Raw genomic sequence first — 24,161 nt, forward strand, 5'->3', positions numbered from 1 at the left:
AATATGAGGGTTGACTAATTATTTTGAAACGTTTGCAAAAAAAACGAGCAAAAAAATAATATGGACCAAGAAAGTTCTTTCATTTTCCCAATAGTTATTTTTGAATTGATGTTTTTAAATGTTCAATTTTTCAAATAATGCGTGATCTTTATAACTTCACAAATGATGTACTTTGGCGCATTCCACTGGCGCTCTGAATGTTTACGCTTGCTGTCTACCACATTTCCAGGCTATGATAATTCAGAAGTGAATTAAATAATTGCGCTCTACGCATGCTACCTACCATATCGTTGCCACTACAAATTAGTAAAGTGAATTAAATATTGCGCTCTGCGCTAACGGCAACAGTGTATGGCAGTTCATCATTTGTGATGACATGCGCAGAAGCGTAAAAAATAAAATTGGGTCTGCGCGCCAATTTAAATATTTTTTTTAGATAGTTAACTTTCAAATGATTTAAAAACTTTCAAATAATAAAAGTTCTCTAGTTTAGCTTGACTACTGACTTTGACACGCAGATTTAACATATAGCTCGATATGAACTGAACGGTATTGTGTGGTAAGTAAAGTCCGTTTCAGCTTTTTTATTTGTTGTATTCCGTTGCAAAAACTTACATATACATCAAATATTGCAAAAGTTTTATTCACCCTATTTGTTACATTATTTAATTTGTAAACAAACTTTATGTATTATATAACCGTTTCAATGTGTATAAATCCCAATAATTATCTCACAAGTAAAAGCGTCGTCATTTCAGATTTTTTTTTTTTTTTTTTTTGGAAACTTTTTATGCATGAAAATTGAACAGCTTTTCAAAAAGCATCCAAGAAGAATTTTGGAAAGATATTTTCAAAAATAAAAATTAATGCTGTTTTTTTATGATAACATTCGTTGATATTAAACATTGTTAAATTTGGCTATTAGAGTTAAAACCTTCATCAAAAAAGAAAAAAATGCTATATAACTAAAATGCAGCTTGCAGTCGTTTCCAACACACCAAAAACAATTTTACTCTGTAGCTACTCCAATAAACTTCCCGCTTCCAAAAAATGAAAAGAGCGCCATCTATCGTCTAAGACCACATCTCCGTCGTCAAAGTATTCTAATGTGATAGTTGTATTTCACTGTAATTGCTCTAAGATTTAATTGCATATAAATCGTTGGAAACTGATCGCACATTTAATACGTTCAAAGAAGCCCTCTCCAGATGCATTAACTTAGGATGATCTAAGTTTTACGAGGCGAAGTCTTAAACATTTGATGTTCCACGCCTTGGAATTTTGTAAATGGCTCCTTGGGGTATTGGAACATTAATGTTTCCCTTCCCCCCATGAATTTCGCTGTTACTGAAGTTTAAGATAATCAATACCTTAGGAACTTTCTGTTTTAACTGGTATGTACCGGTTTGTTGCCTTTTTTTTTTTAACTTGACATCTTTAATTGCATAAACCGAACTTTGTTTCAAGAGTACCGAATTCAAAAACAAGGACCCCCATAAGTAATTACTGTTCTTTAACAGCAGTGAAAATCAGGAGCGCCCAGTACTTAAATTTTTGAGGGGGCAGAAATTCTCAATTTGCCGAATGATTACAATTCTGCCGAATGGAACTCTAAATTTTGCCGAATGATGATAATTTTGCCAAATAGAACTCCAAATTTTGACGAAGATAACTCCAAATTTTGATGAAGAGAACTCCATATTTTGCCTAATGATGATAATTTTGACGAATAGAACTCTAAATTTCGCCGAATGATGATCATTTTGACGAATAGAACTCAAAATTTCGCCGAATGATGATAATTTTGACGAATAGAACTCAAAATTTTGCCCAATAGTTAGTCTGAATTTTCCGTAAAATTAAATTTCGGGAGGTCACAGTGACCTCACATCGAGGTGCCACTGGTGACTTTCTCGTTAAAGTGAACAGCCAACAGAGGAAACTTTAAGAGTTCTCTTTAGACACCAAATTTGCAGAGGCCATGATAACGAAAATAATATTGTATCTAATATCAACTTAGTTTTTTTCCTTAGATACTTCAAGAGAAGTTTTATCCGATTTTTTCAAGAATTTGTTGCCGATCATAATTGCTTCGCTTTGCTGAATAGGACCGTCATTTAAGCAGAGTGGAATTAATTGTTGGGGACCTGCTTTGAGAAATTGATTGCATGTTTATTGTATGTGCTTAATTTTTTGCTTTTAAAAACATAATGTCTATTAGTCTTTCTCCCCACCCCCCATAGAGTCTGGTAATACGATATTTATATTTCTTGAGAGAGGGCTCGAGTCATGTATTGTATTTCGTCAAAAATTAATTACCATAGCCAAAATGAAAATGTTACCAAATTGGTTTACACAAAATATGATGCGGACACCACACTACGTCCTTTTATATCTATTAAATAATGCATGTTCTTTTAAATAACTAAAAATACACAAAGTAGCACTTTAAATATTTTATCCCCTAGTTTATCGCGAATCGATACAAAAAGGAGTTTTACAGAGATTAATTTTAATTTTGACGTGATTCATTGAGTAACTCTAAATATCTCTAAGAGCGCCAAATTGAAATCAGATTAGAAAAATATTTTTTTTTTCGCCAAATTTGTTGCCAACGTGTCGATACATTGCCAAATGTTCGAAAAATCAAAACATCACCAGATTTTGCATTGAAAATAACACTGATTTCCTTAAAAGGTGTAAAAGACCTCTTTTGGAACATCGGAATACATCCAAAAGGGAAGGTGCACAACTAAACTCCACTCAGAGCCTATGAGCAAAATTTCATCACTCTACGGCATACCGTTTTTTGAACTATGCGAGATACATACGTACAAACATACGTACATAACCCACATACGCTCTTACAGACGTCACGAGAAAACTCGAGGTAATTAACTCTGCAAAGATCAAAATGGGCATTTCGGGCGTGCATACGTTCGTAGGTACATATGCACGTGCGGTTGAGCCGAAAAAACAATTCAACGTTCATTCGAGGGTGAGCAAAATAGAAATTTATGCCGATATTTGAGTCAAAAGTTTTTTGCGAATACAATACTTCTTTTACTATATAAAGTGAAGTAAAAAATTATATTAAAAACGAGATGATGTGTGCATCGCTTGACTTCCTTTTACGCTAATTTAATGGAAAAAGAGGCTTGTACTTGGAGTAAGCAAAGAAACACTTTAAATATTTTCACCCCAAAAAAAAAACTTTTTTACAGATTAATTTTCCCAATATTGGCAATCTTTATGTGACTCAATGGTTAAGTCTTTAAATATCGTCAATAGTGGCCAAATTAAAACCAGATTTTTAAAAAAAAAACGCCAAATTGGTCGCCAAGTTAGTGGCAAAACTTGGCGACCAAAAGCTCGGTGATATATCGTTAAGTGTTTGCCAAATTATAACACCACTTGAGTTTGCATAGAAATTAACAATGATTTTTCCCCAAAAGATGAAAAGGACCCCCTTTGGATCATCCGAATGCAACCAAAAGAAGAGGTGCACAACTAGAGTCCACTAGGAGTCTACGTACCAAATTTCAACTTTCTAGAACGTACCGTTTTTGAGTTGTGAGATACATACGCACATACGTACATGAGCACGTACATACATACATACGGACGTCACGAGATCGTTGTTTTTAACTCTGGGATCAGCAAAATGGATATTTCGAGTGTCTATACGTTTTTAGGCATCTGTCTACGCGTGGTCGGGTTGAAAAAAAAAAAAACTCAATATTCATTCGAGGGCGAGCAAAATGGAAATTAAGGCCGACTTTTAAGTGGAAATTTTTTCGCGAATACAGTATTTCCTTTACTATGTAAAAGAAAATAAAAAGGCACTGAATAGAATGAGTCTTAATCAACCCAATAGTAATCCAACAATAACATAAGTCAAACAATAGTTGTCATGAATGATAAATACACATGCTTTTTAATTTTCCATTAACAAAACAGGAGCAAGTAAACAATTCCTTTTTTTTTTTTTTTTTTGAAGGATCGAAAGAAAGTAGCATAGCACAAGCTAGCATCTATAGTTCAAAAATATAACGTAGTACCATAGCGCCAACTATCATTTAAAAAAGGCTGTTGAAAAGGAATTTTCTTACAAAATAAATGCAATGAAATAAACTAAAATAGCTTTGATAAAACGCTGACGTCTGTTTTCGTCAGCAAAGCTGTCAAAAGTACGGTATAACGTTCTTTATATATCTCTCAAAAATCTTAGACCCTCTGGCAAGAACAAACTTTTTCTGAAAATATTAAATAAGTGTTTTTAATTAAAATGTCATTTTAAGAAACGATATTTTAATTACAGTAATCCCCTGAGTCATTATTTCTCTTAATAATGTGACAACTTTTTTTTAAAGCCTACTTATGTTTATTGAAGGCTTTAATTGTGGTAAAAATGAAAGATAATTTAATGAGAAAATGTCCTGTTCCGTGATAAATTTTAACGTTCTTGGTAATCATCGCGATAATTGTCTAATTATTTTGTCTGTAAGACATGCGGCGTGTTAGCTGTAAAAAAAAAAGGGTGTTTTTTTAGAGGTATAGAACTTTAAGTTGGGCACACTGTTTGATATGTGTGCCATTTTGATAGCTGTCACTTGTTTTGTGTTCAGTTCGGTTTGCCATTTCATCATGAATAGACAACAAAGCGGTGCAACACGCCACAGAGCGCGTGTCACAATTGATTTATTGAAAGAAACGTTCGGTGAACGAATAATTTCGCGTAATGGACAGTGAATTGGCCTGCAAGATCATGCGATTTAACACCGCTGGACTACCTTTTGTGGGGCTATGTGAAGTCTCTGGTCTACGCCGATAAGTCTCAGACGATTGACGCCTTGGAAGAGAACATTCGCCACTTTATCAATGACATACGGCCTCTATTGCTTGCAAAAAGTGAGAAAATTGGATTTTCCAACTGGACTTTCTCCGAATCAGCCGAGGCGGCCATATGCCAGAAATCATATTTAAATAAAAATGGCAAAGAACCATCTTCTGAATAAAGCAACATTCATGGCAGTTAACAGCATTTAAATGTGTTTTATTTGAACCTAAAGTTCTCTACCTTTAAAAAAACACCCTTTTACTTAATTATAAATTCTTACAAAAACTAAATTAAATTATTTTAATGCTTCTATTTTTAAAAGGCGGAGTTTTTACAAATAATTCTTAAATGGGTGAAAGTACAGCATCAAAAGAAAAAGGCAACAGCAGGGTTAATTAATACAATTTAAAAGAAGGTTGTCAGATTACAACTCTGAATAAAAATCATAAAAGCAAGAGTCATATTCTTGAAACATTCTATAGCAGACTTTGTAAAAATATGTGATAAATTCTTGTCAGTAGAGAAAAATAGTAGCGGAATGTGGGGCTAAGTGAAATGATTAGGATAACTTACTTTTTCAAAATGAACAAGTGGGAATTTTGTTCTAAAAATTACGTTACATAAAAAAAGAAAAATATGCTTTATAATAAAACTTGCATTGAAACATAGTTTTCCATTTTTGGCAGCAAATTTGTACTACCAAAAAGGAGGAATTTTTTTACTTCTTTTTTCAATGTGACAAAGTGAAAAATAGAATAATTTTCTAACAGAAATACTTTCTATTCGATTACTATAGATATTTTTGATCAAATAAATTAGTAAATAAAAGAATTAACGAATAAATGAAAATCAAATAAAACAATAAAACGAATAAACAATTTAATGCTTGCAACAAAAAAAAATCAGTCAACAAAATGGGGAATGAATAAGAAGAAAAGGAAACAAATGAATAAAGAAGTCAAGTATTAAACGAAGAGGAATACAAATGAAATAAGTAATAAATGAATACGTAAATGATTTGATAAAAGATTGAATAAATAAATGAAATGAGCTATTTCACTTTGCCTCGCATGTACTTGACTAACTGCACAAAGCATTTAAAATACAAATAAGCTTAATATTAAACAAATAAATATTTCACAGAGCTGGCAAAAACTTTTTCTCTTTGAACTCATTTTATTTTGATTCAGTCATATTTATCTCTCTCACTGACTTCAATGTTAAGTCTACGGGATATTGTATTTTGATTTTCATTGCTAGCTTTTTCTCCCCACTTCTAGAAACAAAAATTGAGAATATACAAAGAGAAACAGAAAACAAAAGATGTCCAGAAACCCAACGCCATGAAAAAAAAAAATAAATAAAGAAATAAAGAAATAACTACTGTACACTAAAATATTCCAAGTGATCTAAATAATTAGTTTTTAAATTTCAACCACTAGTGCCTTTTTTCCTTATAATATTTAACAAGGGTATAATCCTCTCTATTGAAGATTTCTCGTTCTTCTTTTTATACTAAATTATAAACTGTTTTCATTGAAAGTTTTGTTAGCGAGTGTTAAGTTTATCAATACACTCAAGAAATAAAGGAAAAGAAAAGGGAAAAAAAGGGCAAAACTACGTCGTCATTCTTTGAAATTAAATTTTAAAAAATCCCCGAATTAATGAACATAAGTAATTACTTTTATTCAGCATTTCACGAAAGAAAAAGACACTTACTTATTTCGAAAGTTTATATCAAAAAAGTTTTCTGAATAATAAATACGAATTTCCTAAATCAAAGTTTCGGAGAAATTCCAAGCATGATTGGAAAATTACCAACTAAAAAAAAATAATTCTGGGAAAAGTATTTTCAAAGACGCTCAGTTAAAAACCTATCCATAAATGAAATCTCTTTTCTCATATCATTTGGCAGAATAACATTATCATTTTTTACGAAGGCTCTGTGCCAACTTTTCTGTAAGTAATCATAAAACTTTTTTTTTTTTTTTGAATATAATAAATGTGGGATTTTGCTTTTGATATCTTTCCCGAATTCAATGCGCAGTCTACGTTGAGTTTATAAGCAATTATTTTTAATGATTGTAGTAAAAGATAGAACTAGAGCTTTTTTTCTGATTTGAAAAATGCGTAGTTTCGTCCTCAATTTCAATTTCAGCACCTAATATTAACTGCTAGAAAGTCTGAAATACTTAAATCTGAATGAAAGGAAATTAAGTGAAGATAACTAATGCGAGTTTAAAGATTTTCAATAGGAAGATCTTAGGCAGTTGGAGAAATCTTAGGCGGATTTCTGTGAATTGATGTGGCTCTCTACTGCATTATAAAAACATTTTGGAGAATGCAAATAAAATATGCTATTTGCTATTCGTGAAGTTTAAAAGCCATTTTTGGGCAACTCCACACAGATAACTAACTGATTGACATTTTTAAAAGGAAAACAGTGAGTATATTTTGTAACATTCAACACAAAATGCACAGAAGTAACTTTTCACTGAATAGTTGTACATTTCAGATGAATAAAATGGTATGATAGAACTATCAAATAACGTTTTGAAGAATTTTGAAAAGTTTGTATAAAAATGGTAACAGGCTGACATCCTACTCTTTTTAATGTAAGTTAGTTACCATGATTTCTACATTTGTTTTTCATCATCCAAAATGTATTTTGGGAATTTTTTTCCCGTTAAATTCAGCTATAAAAGCACAATGAACCAGGGGTTGCACAGTAGGGTGGTTTTTAAAAAATCGACTTTTTTATTTCGGAATTGCGTTACCTCTCAAAAGTTGTAGTTTGATATTCTCAATTGGGGAAAAATAAAAAATAAAAATAAGTTCACGCACATGCCTTGAGGTAGGCTAAATTCGCCTAAAATTTGAAATTCACGTCTGCGCGACTAAAGATCTTATAAAAAAAACTATAAAATATTTTTTTAGTTTCAAACTACGTTACATACGGATAACTTATGGTTGTTGCACTATAAAAATTAGATTTTTTTTTTTGAAAAATTCAATTTTTAGCATGTTTTCTAAATTTTCAGTCTCATGCGCGAATTGAAGATGGCAACTCTGATTTTTTTTCTCCACTAGAGGATATTAAACTACAACTTTTGAGAGGTAACGCGATTCCGAAATAAAAAATATCGATTTTTTTCGAACCACCCTATTGCACATTGAATATTTTGTGTTAAATGTCACAAAATACTTACTGTTTTGAGCAACAAGTTACCGCCCCTAAGCCAGGGCTAAGGCAAAACTAGAGCTCCTATAGAAGACAGGCTGACCTATCGTCCGCCATTTTGATGCCAGAGGTGAGCAAAAACGAGAGCACACTGCTACACTGGAGTACTTATCGCTTATGGAGCGCTTTCAAAAATTTCGTCAAAAACTAAATTACGTGTAGCATACAAATAATTTAAAAAATTGAAATTCAGTTGCTATTATTTGATGGATTACTTGGCAAGAAAAATGCATTTTCTTAATAATTTGATTGTGAATTTATATAAATCGCTATAAATAAAAATAAATGAATAAACAAGTATATCCACTATAAAAATGTATGAACTAATTTCAAAATATAAAATTTAGATATTTTAAAAAGACACCTGATCTAAAGATCGAATCCATTTTCAAGAAGTTAATTTTTAAAAAAAGTGCATTTTTATTTTTACTCTTACTGTTTTTTAAATTGCAACTTTTAATAAAATGAATTCTCGAAAACCAATTATTATACATAACAAACTTTCAGTTATTTACTTTAGAAGAAAATTCTCAAACTAAAAACTCCATAAACATCCATAAAACAAACCATAACATGATGCAGTTGTGCTATTAATTTACTGCATTATGTAGCTATATTTGCACATGAAAACACAGAAGCATAAAACTGATTAAACCAGTTTTTAAATTTATATTATGCATCAGACAATTAATTATAACAATTTTTTCGCGAAAAGTTAAATGTACGATCATTACGTAAATTTGATTGACGACAAGATCAACGACATTTCATCGCCAAAATTTATGGCAAACCTGTTACATCGAAATTAAAAGTTTATTACATCAAAAGTTTCAATATGTCGACCGATTTTTTTGTAGAACGAAGGAAAAAGAGGACATTTCAAAACGGATGCTAATCCAAACAGGTAAGGTATCCGAACGAGAACAGATGCAAAGTTGCCGAAGCTTCGTCGGAATCCTATTTTCACCATTCCTTTCTTTTTTCTTCATCTTCTAGGGAATCTAAACATTCTCATTTAGTGATTGGAGCTATAATTGAAATTTATCGCAGCAGAATCACCCATTCTTCTAGATTTATACCCTCTAAACGGCAAGAGTTTTGTTAGCAGACGACACAAACGAGCGTGGCCGTTAACATCGAAATGGCTAACGAGTCAGCTCCTAGTTATAGTAGATTTAGGTAGAACTACGGGCAATATACCGACAGCTTGGTTATCCCATCCAGATTTGTTGGCACTATCAGTTTCAATGAGATGACATCTTCCAAGACAAAAATATGAAAATCCTAGCTGTTGGGATAAATAAACTGGTGAAGGATTATGTTATAGTAATATTTCTTAAGATCATTGAGTAACGGGCTATCTATACGTCAAATTGTGAAGCTTCTTTTGTTTAAAAAGAAAAAAAAAGACTGCTGTCGTCGGTAGGGAGAGGGGCAGAAAATGCAACCATGTTCTTCCCCCGAAAAGTCGACATTTAACGCTTTAAGTTTCTACTCCATGAAAAGGTTTTTAGTAAAACTTTTTTGCGGGTTGCAAGGTCTATGTTAAACTACGTAAGTTTTTCTTCGTTGAATTCAAAACGAAAACAGATAATCGCAGGTCTGGTGTATTTAGGCCTATAATTTTTAACTAACTACGCGCATTTCGATTGAAGGTCTACACACCTGCTATAACCTCGGGTTTAACTTAAGAACTCAGAATCTTGTTCAAATATCGTATTTAACAAATGTAGTTTTTAATTAAAGGTTAGTTCCTCACTTGGTACAAGTAAATGCAGTTGATTTAAAAATTGGAAATTTATTTCGGTTTTGAATTATTTACCTTAAAAGGTTTTAATATTTTTGTTGTCTCTAAAGCAAGTGTTTATTTTAATAAGACGTAGAAAAGTAAACATTCGATTATTCGCGTGCCGGCATATCCGCCGACTGTCACTTTCGATTTTTTCTTTTGATGATGATTAACTGAATGTAGATAAAGAAATCCGTGTTAACTTAATAAGCACAAAATCTATTTTTATACATTCCTATTTCTTCATTGTCCTCCCTTCGAATGACATCAAACTGTCCAACGCCAGCGAAACCTAACTTTTAAATTTACATTCCTTTTTACTTTAAACCTATACTGCTGATGTGCGTAAACGAGTGACCGTACCAGTCCGTTCAAAAAATTCTACTCCACTTCCCTTTATGCTTTTGGTGTAACCTAACTTGATCTGGTTCAGTTGACCTGTTCTCAGCATTTGCTCGCATTTGTGCGTAATCCGTTTGCAATAATGAGCGATCCTTTTCCTAGTAAAAGTCAGCGAAAGATGAAGAAAGCATGAAAGACGGCTTAATGTATCTTTAAAATATCGCGAAAAACAAAATCTTAAAAATAAAACACATAGTTAAATAAATATCGAAAAATGGAAAACTGGAAAGTAGGGTGTTGAGATGGGAGAAAATGTCTGTCGTTCCGAAGGTATGTCTGTCTGCGACCCCCTCCCCCCAACATTTTGTGAGTGAATAGCCCGGTACGAACATTTTTTTTTTTTTTTTGTTCGGAAGATCTCAGCGAGCACACCTTATTCCCATATTTCTCTTTTTGATTTCAACAATTTTTCGTTCAATTTTGAACAGTTCAAAAAACTTAGCGCCTGCGGAGAAATTCAAGGGAAATATAAATCTCAAACTTAGAGGTGAACTTGCTTCAAACAAATTTTGTAGGCAAAAGTGTTTAAAGGCGAGCGTGTATAGAAAATATCTTTTTGGTTTGAATCAATTTTCTGTTAAATTTTGAACAGTTCTAATCCCTTAACATTAGCGCTTACGGCGAAACTGAAAGTAAATATAGATCCCGAACTTAAAGACGGATTTACTTCAAACAAATTTTGTTGGAAAGAGCTCTTAATGTTCAACTCCCAACTCCAACAGTTTTAGGGCAGTCGACTTTGAATCCGACTGCAGTATCCGAAAATTAGTCGGACTCCGACTCCAAGACTTCATCTCTGACTCCGTAGCTTCGGCAAGAATTCAGACACGGAGGAGAAATGACTGACTCGGACTCTTAGAAATTTAAAGTCCTCGACTCCTTTATTCCAAAATAAATCAGACTGACTCCGCAAACATTGGCAAAGTTGCGCGGACTTTAAGGGAAAATGACCGACTCTGTCTCCGAGTCTTGGAATTAAAAACCTCGGACTCTTTTACCCCAAAATGAGATGACTCTGACTCCGCAGCCATGGTTTTTACTTTAAAATAATTATTATTGATATGATTTGTTTTTATTTTCGCACTAAAGTTTCAATTTATGTGTTCAATGTTTGGCGGAGAAATTCGGAGCTTATTATTTTTCATTCTTTTTTTTTCTTTCTTTCTTTTTAAAAACAACTAAAGATTTTTTTTTAATGGAAAAAAATATTTTACCTGCTTTGATCAAAAGATGCTACTACTGTATTTTTCGTTTATTCTTTCTTTTTTTTTACGCATCTATTTCTTCCGATGAGTAAGACATATTTTATTTCTAGAAATCATGTTAAAAAGTTACGTTATAAATATTTTGCGTTTTTAGCTAATTTTGAAAATATTGATCATATATAAGAAAGTAGATAATGGTATGCTGAAAATAGGTTCGTTTAGTTCTGGACGGAACTTCTTGTTTTGCTTTTACATACAGTTTTAACCTACACTGTTATCGCTTTAGCTATAGTTTTTAAATGTGCACACTTTTTTTTTTTTACATATTTTCGGATTATCCGTGGATTTGCTTCTTCGAGATTACTGTGTCACCAATTCCACAGTTAATCAGGAGTTAACTGTACAATGTTTCAAATTTAATTTTGCTTCGAAAAGCTTAATTACAGGTAAAATAAGTGGTAGTCAAGTGCATGAGAAAAGTTTTGTTGATTTTAGAACTTAAGTTTCTTCGCTTAAATATTATGAAAATTACAAATAATGCCTTGTATAATTATATACTTTAGAAAATGTTTTCGTTTTGGGAAATATGATGAAAAATTCTGGATTTAATGCATTGTAACTCAATGGTCGTACGTGATGTGCAACAAGTAGTAAAATGCTGTGTATGCAATTTTCTTTTCATTGTGGTTCTTTGATAAAATATTTATCAGAAAAAAGGATCCGTCAAATAGTTTAAAGTATTTTTATTGAATATCGGAAAACTTTGATAATGAGAAGTTCACGGTTTTTCCTATTAATGCCAAAATTATAAACTTGATATCTCCTGCCTTTGCGGTTTAGACAAAACAACAGATAACACTGAAAAATTGATAGAATTGCAATGTATCCCAGCATGAGCAATGGGTTAGCTTAAGCTTTAGCGATTCATTTTGGGCGTATAGTAAATTTTTCGAAGCCATTCCGAACACTTTTATAATTATTATAAAAGTAAAAATCTTCATTTTGTACAAAAAAAATCTATTTGAGTTATATTGCCAGAAAGGAAGCTAACACAAAGAGTTAGAGGAAAAGGCAAAAGTAAAGAAAAGGCCAGTGATCAAGTTTCGACCACAATCGATGCTAGTTTCAAGTAATAAATGAAGTGTTATGTAAATGATTGCTTTGTACCGATTTTACACACAACCAGAATCTATTGAACACATTTAAACGAAAGTAAGAGAATTTCATTTCAAATTTCACATTACAGTGTGTTTTGATTTTCATTGATTTCGTTTTATTTTTTTATTGTCGATTGAATTCTATGGAAAACTCAAAAAACGCTTAATTCAATGACCCTCCCTATCGTTAAAGAATACAATCAGTTTAATTAAATATGCTCCTTAGAGTAATTTCTTTAAATTTTCTATGAACACATTTTTTGAGAGATTATAATTATGTATTTCTTAATTTTGCAACCATTTTATTAGAAAATAAGCATTAAATTTAAAGAAAACACTCCATTTGAAAACAAATTATATGCATCAAAAATATGTATCAAGAAAAAACTTGTATTGGTCCAACATTAAGGGAAAAGAAAGTTAAGGTTGCACCTTAAATTTTAATTCTACTGAAAAATGTTGATCAAATCGCATTGAAATGCAACATATTGGAAAATCATTTGTGATTGGGACTAAAAAAGAGACTCATTTTTTCCTGTATAAAGTTTTAATCAGAATAACATAAAATATTTATATAGATTTTAAAAAAAGGATTCTCCAAAATTATCTATCCAGCGTCATTAGTTAAACAGATGCCTTTACAACTCTTTTCCAAAATGAAATTACGCGCTTCCATAACCCTTATCGAATCCATAACCCCTATCTTAAGTCTAATATCATTTAAATTTTTAAGAAATTACTTAAGAATTGTGATTTTGGTTCATTGTTTACACCCTTTTGCTCGAAGTTAAAGAAATATTGCAACCATGAAATTTTTTTTTATCTAAACATTCAGCCTAAATTTCTAGTTCACTCATCCCCCGGATGAATGTTTGCTAGTTTTTTTTTTTCTCTCTCTTTTGAGCAATCACGATTGCTTACTGTTATTATTTGACTGTTTTTGGCGTTACGCTGATTTTATTTTCTCGCCAGCACCCTCTGCCAGCACCACCGTCGCGTCGACCGGCCTCACGATGCTGCTCCTCTTGCGAAAACCGTCTCCAGGTTGCGTCCATATCCTACACACACGCACGCATACACACACCTACACACACTCATGCCTGCACACAGACCCAAACACTCATGCCTACATACACACACAAACGCCTACACACACACACACACACACACGAACGCGTACATGCACACGTGCGTACACGCACAGCACTGCATGCACAACTCACACATATGCATACACTCACACACACACGCACCCACACACATGCGCCTACACAAACACACACACATACGCCAACACAAACACACACGCGCATTCATACATACATACGCTCGTGATTGCGAAAAACATAATTTGAATTCAAGATGCCAAAAATTCAAATTAATATATATATTTTTTTTCTTCTTTTTAAAACGCCCAAATTTATGATCAACCAAAATACCCATTTTTACCAACCCAGAAGTTATTATAACGATGTCTTTAAAGTTACGTCATAAATGACGCTCACTTGGCGATTGTTGCCAAATTGGGAAAAAAAATAGAGAGAAAAATGAATCCATTGTTACTTTGGCATAATATAACGACAGAGAATTCCTATAAAGTGAACCACATTTAAAAATGAATTTCTGCAAATCAATCGTTTCTACATCGATTCGTTACAAGCTTGGGGCGTACTTAAAATGTTTTTCTAATTACACTATGGTACAATCGCATTTTGCTTTGTTCCTTCTACACGATCCATTTAGTTTCAGTTATATTGCAATTTCAGATTTCAAAGGACGACAAAAAACATCACCTTTCTATAAACTTGAATAACTTTACTTTCTGTATATTTTTATAGATGTGGGAAAGTTTTCTAAAAATTCGTATGAAGTATATTCCCAACTCCAGTGCTCGAATACGCTACCTTGCGGTGGTTAACAATACTAAAGAAAAGGGTAAAACATTCCATTCCACGTGTTTTCTTTGGGGTAAATTACAGGCTTCAGAAAGTTTATGGTGTAATGTAATTTCAGAAGAATTGAAACGGAAGCTTCCCACAAACACGATGAAAAATTACTGCCATTCACGAAGCGTAGATGCAAATTATAAGTTATGGCATTTGTTTATTCTACCTTTTTCATCCGCATTAGACAGTGGCTGTGGCGTCCCCTATAGTTTATTGGAGTTGCGAATTCCCATATTTCTTTGATGAAGTATATTTCTTTCTTCAACTTAGAAATGAAATATTTGTTACCTTAACACAACCGCACTGTTTTAATGAAAAAAAATCCTTAAATTCATTTCTTGAAAGCGCGTAGACAACATATCTTAGATATTATCCAGCGTTTTCGAACATATCTTAGGTAAAGGTTGGTAAAATATGTGGGGAAAAAACACTTTTTTTTTTTACAAAAAAATTTCTTAGGCATTTAAAAACTGCTAAATTAGTTCATAGTAGCATTTTTACAATAATTTACTTTCAACAATATTTAAATATAAAGACAAGTGTCTATTGTGCCATTATCTATTTAAAAACGAGCTGATGTGTGCATCACATGACTTCCTCTTACGCCAATGTAATGATCATAGTGCCTTTAGGGTAAGCAAAGAAACTTTAAATATTTTACCCCAAGCTTGTTGCAAACTGAAGTAAAAAAGCGTTTTATAAACATTAATTTTCCAACTATTGGACATTTTAGTGCGATACAATGGTTGACTCTCTAAATATTGCCAATAATAGCCAAAATGAAACCAGATTAAAAAAAAAAAAGCCAAATTTGTCATCAAGTTGTCGAAAAAACTTGACGACCAAAAGCTTGACGATATATCGCCGAGTGTTTGCCAAATTATAACACCATTTGAGCTTGCATTGAAATTAACAATTATTCGCCCTAAATGAGATGTAAAAGACTCCCTTTTGAGACATCCGAATGCAACCAAAGAGGAGGTACGTAGACCCCACCAGGAGTCTATGTACCAAATGTCAACTTTCTAGGACATACCGTTTTTGAGTTAGGCGAGATACATATGCACATACACACAAACGCATATACAAACGTACAGACAGACGTCACGAGAAAACTAGTTGTAATTAATTCGGTGATGGTCAAAATGGATATTTCGAATGTTCTTAGGCATATATTCACGTGTGGTCGGGTTGAAAAAAAATTCTATATTCATTCGGGGGCGAGCAAAATGGAAATTAAGGCCGATTTTTGGGGAAATTTTTTTTCGCGAATACAATACTTCCTTTACTTCATAAAAGAAAGTAAAAAAACATACGAGAAAAACTTTAAAAATCAGTCAAGTTGAAAAAAAATTGAGACGCTAAAAGTGACAAATAACAGTTTAATATAGTGCTTACAACTTTCAAAGATAAAATTATGGACTCTAAATATTATTTGTTAAATCTGAAAACTTACAAACGAAAACGGTAAATATACAAGGGCCACTTAAAGTTTTCTGAGGAACGGTGCCGATCCGCCGGAGCAAGTGTTGAGAATTCATAAGTTTCACGATATTGACCATACTATTAAGGTGACATGTAAGCTGTGGCATGTCGAAAAAGGGATTCATGATAAATCCCCATCCCCTACCCTCAACAGCACCACAAAATTTATCCACACCCACCACCAAGATTCTTTTAGCACACCACTGCATGTGAAACACCAACTAGAAACTTTCTCCCCTAAAAGGGACAAAAACTCACCTTGTAAGCACCGTCCACCAACTTCGCTATCTCTTCGCTGTCACTCATTCCTACGAAATGCAAAACAAAAGTTAAAAAAAATCCCTCGCTGCCCTCAGAAAAAGGGGAAAATCCACAGCGTGAGTGAATGTCAGCTCCAGAAAAGGCCGGAGAAATTGGTTTATCCAACGACTCCCAGGGAGCGCGGAGCCTGACCGGCCGGTGCCTGCCTGCGAGCCATCCGGACCGGAGGGAAATGCCGAAGGAAACCCGAGAAAACCGGCACCACGTGGAGGCCGTGACGTCAGAGTGCGCAATCGCTTGGAAGACCTTTCCACTCCTCCCTACTTATCTAACAAGTGTGAAGAGAAGGATCATTGAGTAGAGAGAGCTCTTGCTTCTTTTAGGAGAGAGTTTGGATAGAGAGAACCAAGATCATCAGATTAAAAAATTCATCTCAAGTACAAAAAACTTGATCACTAGACCTATTATTTTTATTGCAATGTAATGTTGATTATCCGACGTAAAGGAGCCTGCCACCTGTCAGTTTACCAAAAATATTACATGACGATTTAAACTAAACGCGCCATTATTTCACTGTTTTTCTTTCAAATCATAGCGACCAGCTGATGCGCTTTACTCTGTCTTCATATACGTGTGGCTATTTTTGTTGTATCCACTACGACACATTAAAACGGAAAGAAACCCTAAGTTAATAACTGTAGCTTCAAAGCAAGACTAACATAAGTTCAAAAATGACAGATTACTGCATTGTATGTAGACTCTTAGTTAATATTACGCCATAACAACGCAATTCTACGAAAAAAAATGCTTTGTAATTATTTAACAGTGTTAAAAGAGCGCAATTTTGCATGTATCATAAGAACTTTTTTACACTCATCTGCAAAAAATAGTGTTAATGTTACTACGTTAGTCGGGCTTTGAGGTACAGAAAATAATAGTTATAAAATAAATAGTAATTTTTTCTAGAAAATAATAACTGTCATGTGAATTGAGTTATTCATTTAATTATGATCAAATTTGCCAAATAATGTGGGTTAATGTGGGTGTATAACGCGTCACGTTTCTTATTTATAGTCTCTATAGCATTTTTATGCACCCTCGTTTATAATGTGATAAAAAAAATAATGGCATATTTAATCATTAGAAATATAAAACAGCCTATTAGTAATATACAGTGAAAAATATCATCTGTAACCTCATTGTTTAATAGAATATTTTATTTGAATTATATTTCCTGTAAGAGTGAAGTGGCAACACTTTTTTTTTATATTTTTTTAACCTCTTATTTCCAAAATAAAATGACTCGTCCGCCTTTACATCCTCCATCCCTGTATTTCATCAATAGATATATAACTGCATGAGAGATACTAATGCCTACATTTTGATATGCATGTAACTCTGCAGAAATTTGTTACCATAAGTTATGATCCTTTGATAGTCACGCTCTTAACAGTCAATTTAATATCCATACATTATCTGCATGATACAAAATATCGTATTCGAGTTATTTTCGCGAGTTTTTGACTCGGTCGGTACGAGTGATATTGAATTACTGATGGTAAACACATTATAAAACATCTAAACCTCCTTAAGACTTATTTTGTCTAGTATCCACTCTTCGAAAAAAATGTAAGATTCATACAACGTTCACACTGTGTGAGAAGTGTTTATCAGAACTGTCAGACATTTATGACTGTCATGACAGCATTTCATCAATTTTCATCTGAATTTCATTTAGTTTTCATAGTAATGCGTGCCAAAATTTACGCTTTAGTTAGCGCTATAGCTACAGTGGCTCCCAAAAGTCTTCGTACACCTACGACTTTTACCGAAATAGGCCCCAATCCATTGGTTAGAACTAATATTTCGGAATAGGTATTTAATTATAAGATCTATGATCAATTTTTAACAAAACTACATGAAAAGTTTTTAAAAAATATTAAAACTTAATTTTTAAAAAATCAAAAACCAAAAAGTGCCGGAAATTTTATCTCACAGAAATTTTCATACACTTAATAAAATGTCTATATATTATTGAATAATCTAACTTTTGATTAAGTTATTAATTAGTAGAATATCATACAGTATTCATAAGACCTTTTAAACGTCTGGGTATAGGTTTCATTCTTTTCTTTCTTTTTTGTGCGTAATTTCTGAGTAAGTGTTCAACCACACTTCGAGTTTTACTGTTTCTAGCTCTATTTTCGTTTTAAAGCCCTTTTTTCGTAATCTAGCCTCCAGATATCTCTAAATACGTTACATTAAGTTAAAATCTGGAGTTTGAGGGAGTATTTTCTAAACTTTAGGACAATTTTCGAGGCACTAGACGCAAACGTTGAAAACCGTGTGCTTCTTATCGTTATCTTGATAAAAAACAAAATTGTTTCCAATAACCAAATTATTGGCTAAGAGTTCCAAATTGGTTTTTAAAATATTTAAAGGAACAGAATGATTTATTATTTCATCAAAAAATTCCAAACTACCAAGTGCTGATGCTGATATGCACCCTCACACTAGAACACCTCCACCGTCCTGATTAACTAATCCAAATAAGTTCTTAAGATTAAGTTCCTAATTTTTTCTTCTACTTACAGTTATACAACAATTCAACCAAAAATGTTGAATTAATTTTTATCTGTAAGTAAGACGTGATTCTAAAACGTTTTAGCTTATTTATAATTGATTTTGCGACGAAAGGCGCAAACTTTCTGTTTTTTTCACGACCGAGAAAATTTCTGCGGGAAGAGGTCCCATATAATCCAGCTAATCAGAGAACTTGGCGAACAATTTTAGGTGAAAATTAAATGTAAAATGTTTCATTTAACTCTTCAGAAACTTTTACAGCACTCAAATGTGTAATTTTCATAATTTTTTTAACTTTAAATCTCCGATCACGTTTTGTCAACTTTTCCGGTTGACCTTTTCTTACCTTGTTTTCGGTCCGATTCCTTTCTTTAAAGCATTTTATCAAGCACTTTACTATACAAACAAATAAATTAACTAATTTAGAGACATTTCAAACCAATTTACCACTACTGTGGGGAAAAAATTCAAATTTTGAATGGTGTTTGCGGTATTTTACGAATACCAGCCATCTTACAGTAATAAGCACAATATTAAGGAATAAATAAACAAAAAATTAAAGCCAAATGACTTATAAGGGTCAACACAATGCAAAAATATTAATAAAATGGCATATGATAATTTTAATCATGAATTTATTCAAAAATATTTGAGTGTACTCTGACTTTTGTGATGTGTCTCTGTCTCTTCGTTTTCTGACCCATTTCAAAAAAAAAAAAAAAGATCCATCAATATTTTGAAAAAAACCAATGGGTTGTATTTAGAATGACATAGGAATGATGTGAAAAAATATTGGACTTCATATTCGAATTCAGTTTCGAGTTTTTTTTTTTTTTTTTTGTTTTACTAAAAAATTTCAAAGTGTATGAACACTTTTGGGAGCCACTGTACATTCTTTTTTAAGTTTTGAACACTTCCAGGTGCCTAATCTGGTATTCAAAAACTCCGATTTTTTAGCAAGATGTTTAAAAATGTCTAACATCCTTGTTAGAGTGAGGGCAACAATTTCAAAAAAAAAAAAAAAAAATCCATCTGATGGGGGACAACAGTTCATCCGGTAAAAAAAAAATAGCTATCAGATTAAGGACTACAGTCCCTAAAAATTCCAATTTGGATGACGACAATTTCTTATTACTCTGAACACATCTTCAAAAACGTTCTATTAAAGTAAGTACCGAAATTCTTAAATATATGTATTATAACAAAGCAGCCCCTGAATATCCCTGCTAGAATTAAATAATACTCCACAAATGATCTCAAATAGCGAAGGAAAATCTTGTTGCAATATTTCCCTTTATGATAAGGATGTCTGTCCTAAAAACCAACAGAAGTAAGTTTTCAAATAGTTTCAACTTTTCTTTAAAACGCTCCATCAGAATGCGAAAAACAGTTCCGAAGAACCGTTTTTAGTTTTTAAAAAAAATCTGAAATAAGGTCAACAGGTAGTCAAAACTGCACCAAAATGAGGATATTCATCTTCAAAATATATCCGCTTAAATAAGGAAAATAGTTCTTAAATAACGTCAAAAATACATATTCAAGATAAAAGAAATTCAAACGAAAAAAAGCTTATCCAAAGAAAACCAATATCGGACTATCATGAAAATACTTAAACATTCCTTAATTGTCTTTTAAATTATTTCTTTTAAATTCCTTTTTTTTTCCTTACTTCCGGATTACTTTGACAATTTCTCTTGTTTATTTCTATACTTACAAAATAGTGTGAAAATTCCTCTTTGTCCGCATCGCCTTCAGTTTATTGAGCAATCACGAATTGCTTATTGTTTTCATTTGTCTGTTGATGACGCCTTTTGATTTTATTGTCTCTCCGCCTTCCTCTGCAGCACCACCGTCGAACGGACCCTCTACATGTTGCTCCTCCAGCAAGCACCGTCTTTATGTTGTGTCCATACACACACCACTGCACACACGCACTCATACACACATCAGTGCCTAAGTACACACACGCGTAAGTAGATACACACGTCTACAAACACACACGCGCCTACACACACAAACACGCGTACATACACACACACTCGTGATTGCGAAGCACATAATTTCAATTCAAGATGTCAAAAATTCAAATTTTCTTTTTATTTATATTTTTTCACAATAAAAGTTAGCAAGTTTCTTCTATTTTCGATATTACTTCCATGCTCATCGCTTACCAATTATATGAAATCTTACTGTTTTTTTTTTTTTTTTTTAATTTTGAAGCCTCAAATATGGTAGCAATGTTCTACTACACTTTTTGCGTTCACGAAACTAATAACAACGCATCCTACTTTGGATCCTACTCCGGATTGAAAACAAAGGAAGTCCTCTACTTACCTTTAAAAATATGAAAGCCCCAGAGAAAAAGATCATGAAATATACAGTTGTAGTCCATAATCATAGCATCAGAATGATGACTTTTTGAAGTGATATTTTCTTATGGGAGGTTAAACCGATTTGTGGCATAACGCGCGTAACTGCGCAACTCTCGTCTGGCGTTCTTTTTGTTCCGCATGCGACAGAAGCGCGCATGGTCGGGTAAATAATGTTTCTTTGCTCTTTGGGTCATTTTTAAGCGTTAAGTAATAGTAGAAAAAGTAATGAACTAATAGAAGATGGATGATCGTCGCAACATAACGCAATCTACTAACGAAAGGCGAGTTTAATAATACAATATAATACCAATAACATTGTAAACAATATATATTCACAACAGCATTTAATCTTTAAATTTGTTTTTAAAACAAAAACATTTTTGCGATTAGTTATACTAAAAATATCTAGCTTCATTTAGGGTTTTGAACTGTGATAAGGTGTACATATTTTGAACGAACTTCTTCCCCATGGACTCCGCAACGCGGGGGTTGAGGACGACCGAGAAAAACAAAAATAACAAATAAACATTTAATTTGTTTATCACAGAATAAAATCTAACATGTTTCGCAATTTTGAATGTTTTTTCTGATAAACGAAATGTTTAGAAACGACGCGTCATTTAATCTATTGTTTTTGCACCGACATCAAAACTATGTTTGAAAGTAGTCTGAATGGTGATCAAAGAATAAAATCATTTTTCATTTAGAGCAATTTTGAAGTCGTTTTAATAAAGCAAAGCAACAAATTAATATTGCCAACATATATATATATACACAAACAAAAGAATTTCAAGTATTATTCAATTTATTCATAAACAGCTTTTAAATTATACACAAGAAGGTTCTGCTTTAGTTAATGAAGATTATTATACAATTCCTTTAATTTTAACTGAAGATTTTAATGTTAATTTTTGCTTCTGATCGAGCTAAAAACTTAGTATCGTTTCTACAATCCAAATTACCAATTACAAATGATTAATAAGCTAGAAGAAGCCACTACAAGTCACGGAACTGTACTTGATGCAGTCTTGGCAAAATTTTTAGATAGCATGCAATGCAAAAATTTCGTTGCTTATGGCTACCATAAGCCAATTGTTACTTTCATTGAATTAAATAATCATAATAATATAATCCTATGGAAGTTATCACTAAGCCCAGCGTCCCGTGACGCACATTTTTTTTTTTTTTTCATCTAGAACTTACTAAAACCAATTTACATACTTTTCAATAAATTAATGAACTTCAAAATTGAAGAAATGAACAAATATCACGTTCACAGCAGAATCTGGAAAACTCATTACTTCGAGACCGCTTCCCTTCCCGTATTCCACATGATCTGAGGGAACGTTCTTGTTTTTACGTCGTAAAAATCTTTCAATAAATATCGATCGATATTTGCAATCGGTCGGGACTCTTTGGGAAGAAAAGCCCTAGGCCCCATCCGCATAGAAATTGGTATCGTAACTTACGAGGACCGCAAGCTGGAGTCTCGGAAGTAAGGTTGCTTGACAGCTTGATTAAGTAATGGGTAAATGACGATAGTCTATCCCCTATCTTGCATCTGTCGCAGTCAGCTGAAGAATCAAACCTTCTCCAGATGAATATGACTACGGTGAAGTGCTGTCGATTCCACATGGAACGATGGAGATGTATTGATAGGCTCTCCCACCAGTCCCTGAGCCCGAATCTTTAATTCATGAGATTGAAAATGAAGCAAAAAATCAATTGATGCAACTGGTGTAGGTGCTTTTACCAGTAACGCAACCGTGTAAATTTCATTTAATGCTTTGCAGTCTTAAAACTTTTAAACTTTTATGAAAATGAAGCAAAAAATCAAATGATGCAATTGGTCCTATAAGTGCTTTTACCAATAACGCAACCGTGTAAATTTCATTAATGTTTTGCAATCTTAAAACTTTTAAAATTTGATGAAAATAAAGCAAAAAATCAAATGATGCAACTGGTCCTATAAGTGCTTTTACCAATATCGGAATCGTGTAAATTTCATTTAACGTTTATCAATCTTAATTTTTTTTTTATTTTTTTTTAAATAAAGCAAAAAGTCAAATAATCCAACTGGGCCTATAAGGGCTTCTACCAATAACGAAACAATGTGAATTTCATTTAATTTTTTGCAAACTTAAAACTTTTACCCTCGTAACGTTTGGAGAGTTATGTAAGAAAACTTTATTTATAAAGTACGCTGAAACTTTCTGAAAATATGAAATGGGACTGAAATATCCTAATATAAACAAAGTATTTTCTTTTTTCACAGCTTGGCCTGAAAATGAAGAATAGCTGATTGCTTTCACGTAAGCAATTTATTCGTGTATAACCCACGTTGACTTTGCTTTGTATTCAATACGGATTGGTGTTTGTTTGGGAGCATTGCAAGCAGGTTTGAAAGAGAATATACAAATCTTTCAGTTACTGAACTTATTTTTGATTGAAGTCATATAAGTGTTTCGAACTTTAAAACCTATTATAATCAAATGACAAGTTGGAAGAAGCAGGGAAACACTTTATGATCGAAAATATTTGTACTGACAAAATCCAAGGGCAAAATATGCCTAAAACAGCGATATAAAATTGAGATGCGCAATCTCAATCACCACAACAATATTTTTTTTTGAACGCATTAAAAAAAACATAAAGTCATTTTGAATTACTATTTACTTTTGTTCGAATTCACTTTATTTCAATGGTTTCAAGGATATCCATTAAGAATCTAACGTAAGGATTTACTACTTTTTCCTTTAGAAAAAAAAATCAGTTTCAAGTTTGCAACCAATTTCTTTCGAGCAAAAAACACGGAAGCATTCCGTTCGAATAAAACAAATTTTGACATTCTTTACTCCGAATATACGGCCAATTTGGACC

At 32.6% G+C, this 24,161-nt stretch overlaps 1 protein-coding gene across 1 annotated transcript in view; it reads right to left on the reverse strand.

Moving 5' to 3' along the window:
• The window catches only part of LOC129217262 (brain-specific angiogenesis inhibitor 1-associated protein 2-like), a 206,042-nt gene extending 189,662 nt beyond the window's left edge, over positions 1 to 16,380 (reverse strand). Inside the window, exon 1 of the mRNA XM_054851533.1 lies at positions 16,324 to 16,380. Within this exon, the coding sequence (XP_054707508.1) occupies positions 16,324 to 16,371 (48 nt within the window). The 5' untranslated portion in view covers positions 16,372 to 16,380. The remainder of the gene's footprint in view (positions 1 to 16,323) is intronic.
• Positions 16,381 to 24,161: the final 7,781 nt, after the last annotated feature.

The sequence above is a fragment of the Uloborus diversus genome, chromosome 2 (assembly GCF_026930045.1).
Source record: "Uloborus diversus isolate 005 chromosome 2, Udiv.v.3.1, whole genome shotgun sequence".
Lineage (NCBI taxonomy): Eukaryota > Metazoa > Arthropoda > Arachnida > Araneae > Uloboridae > Uloborus > Uloborus diversus.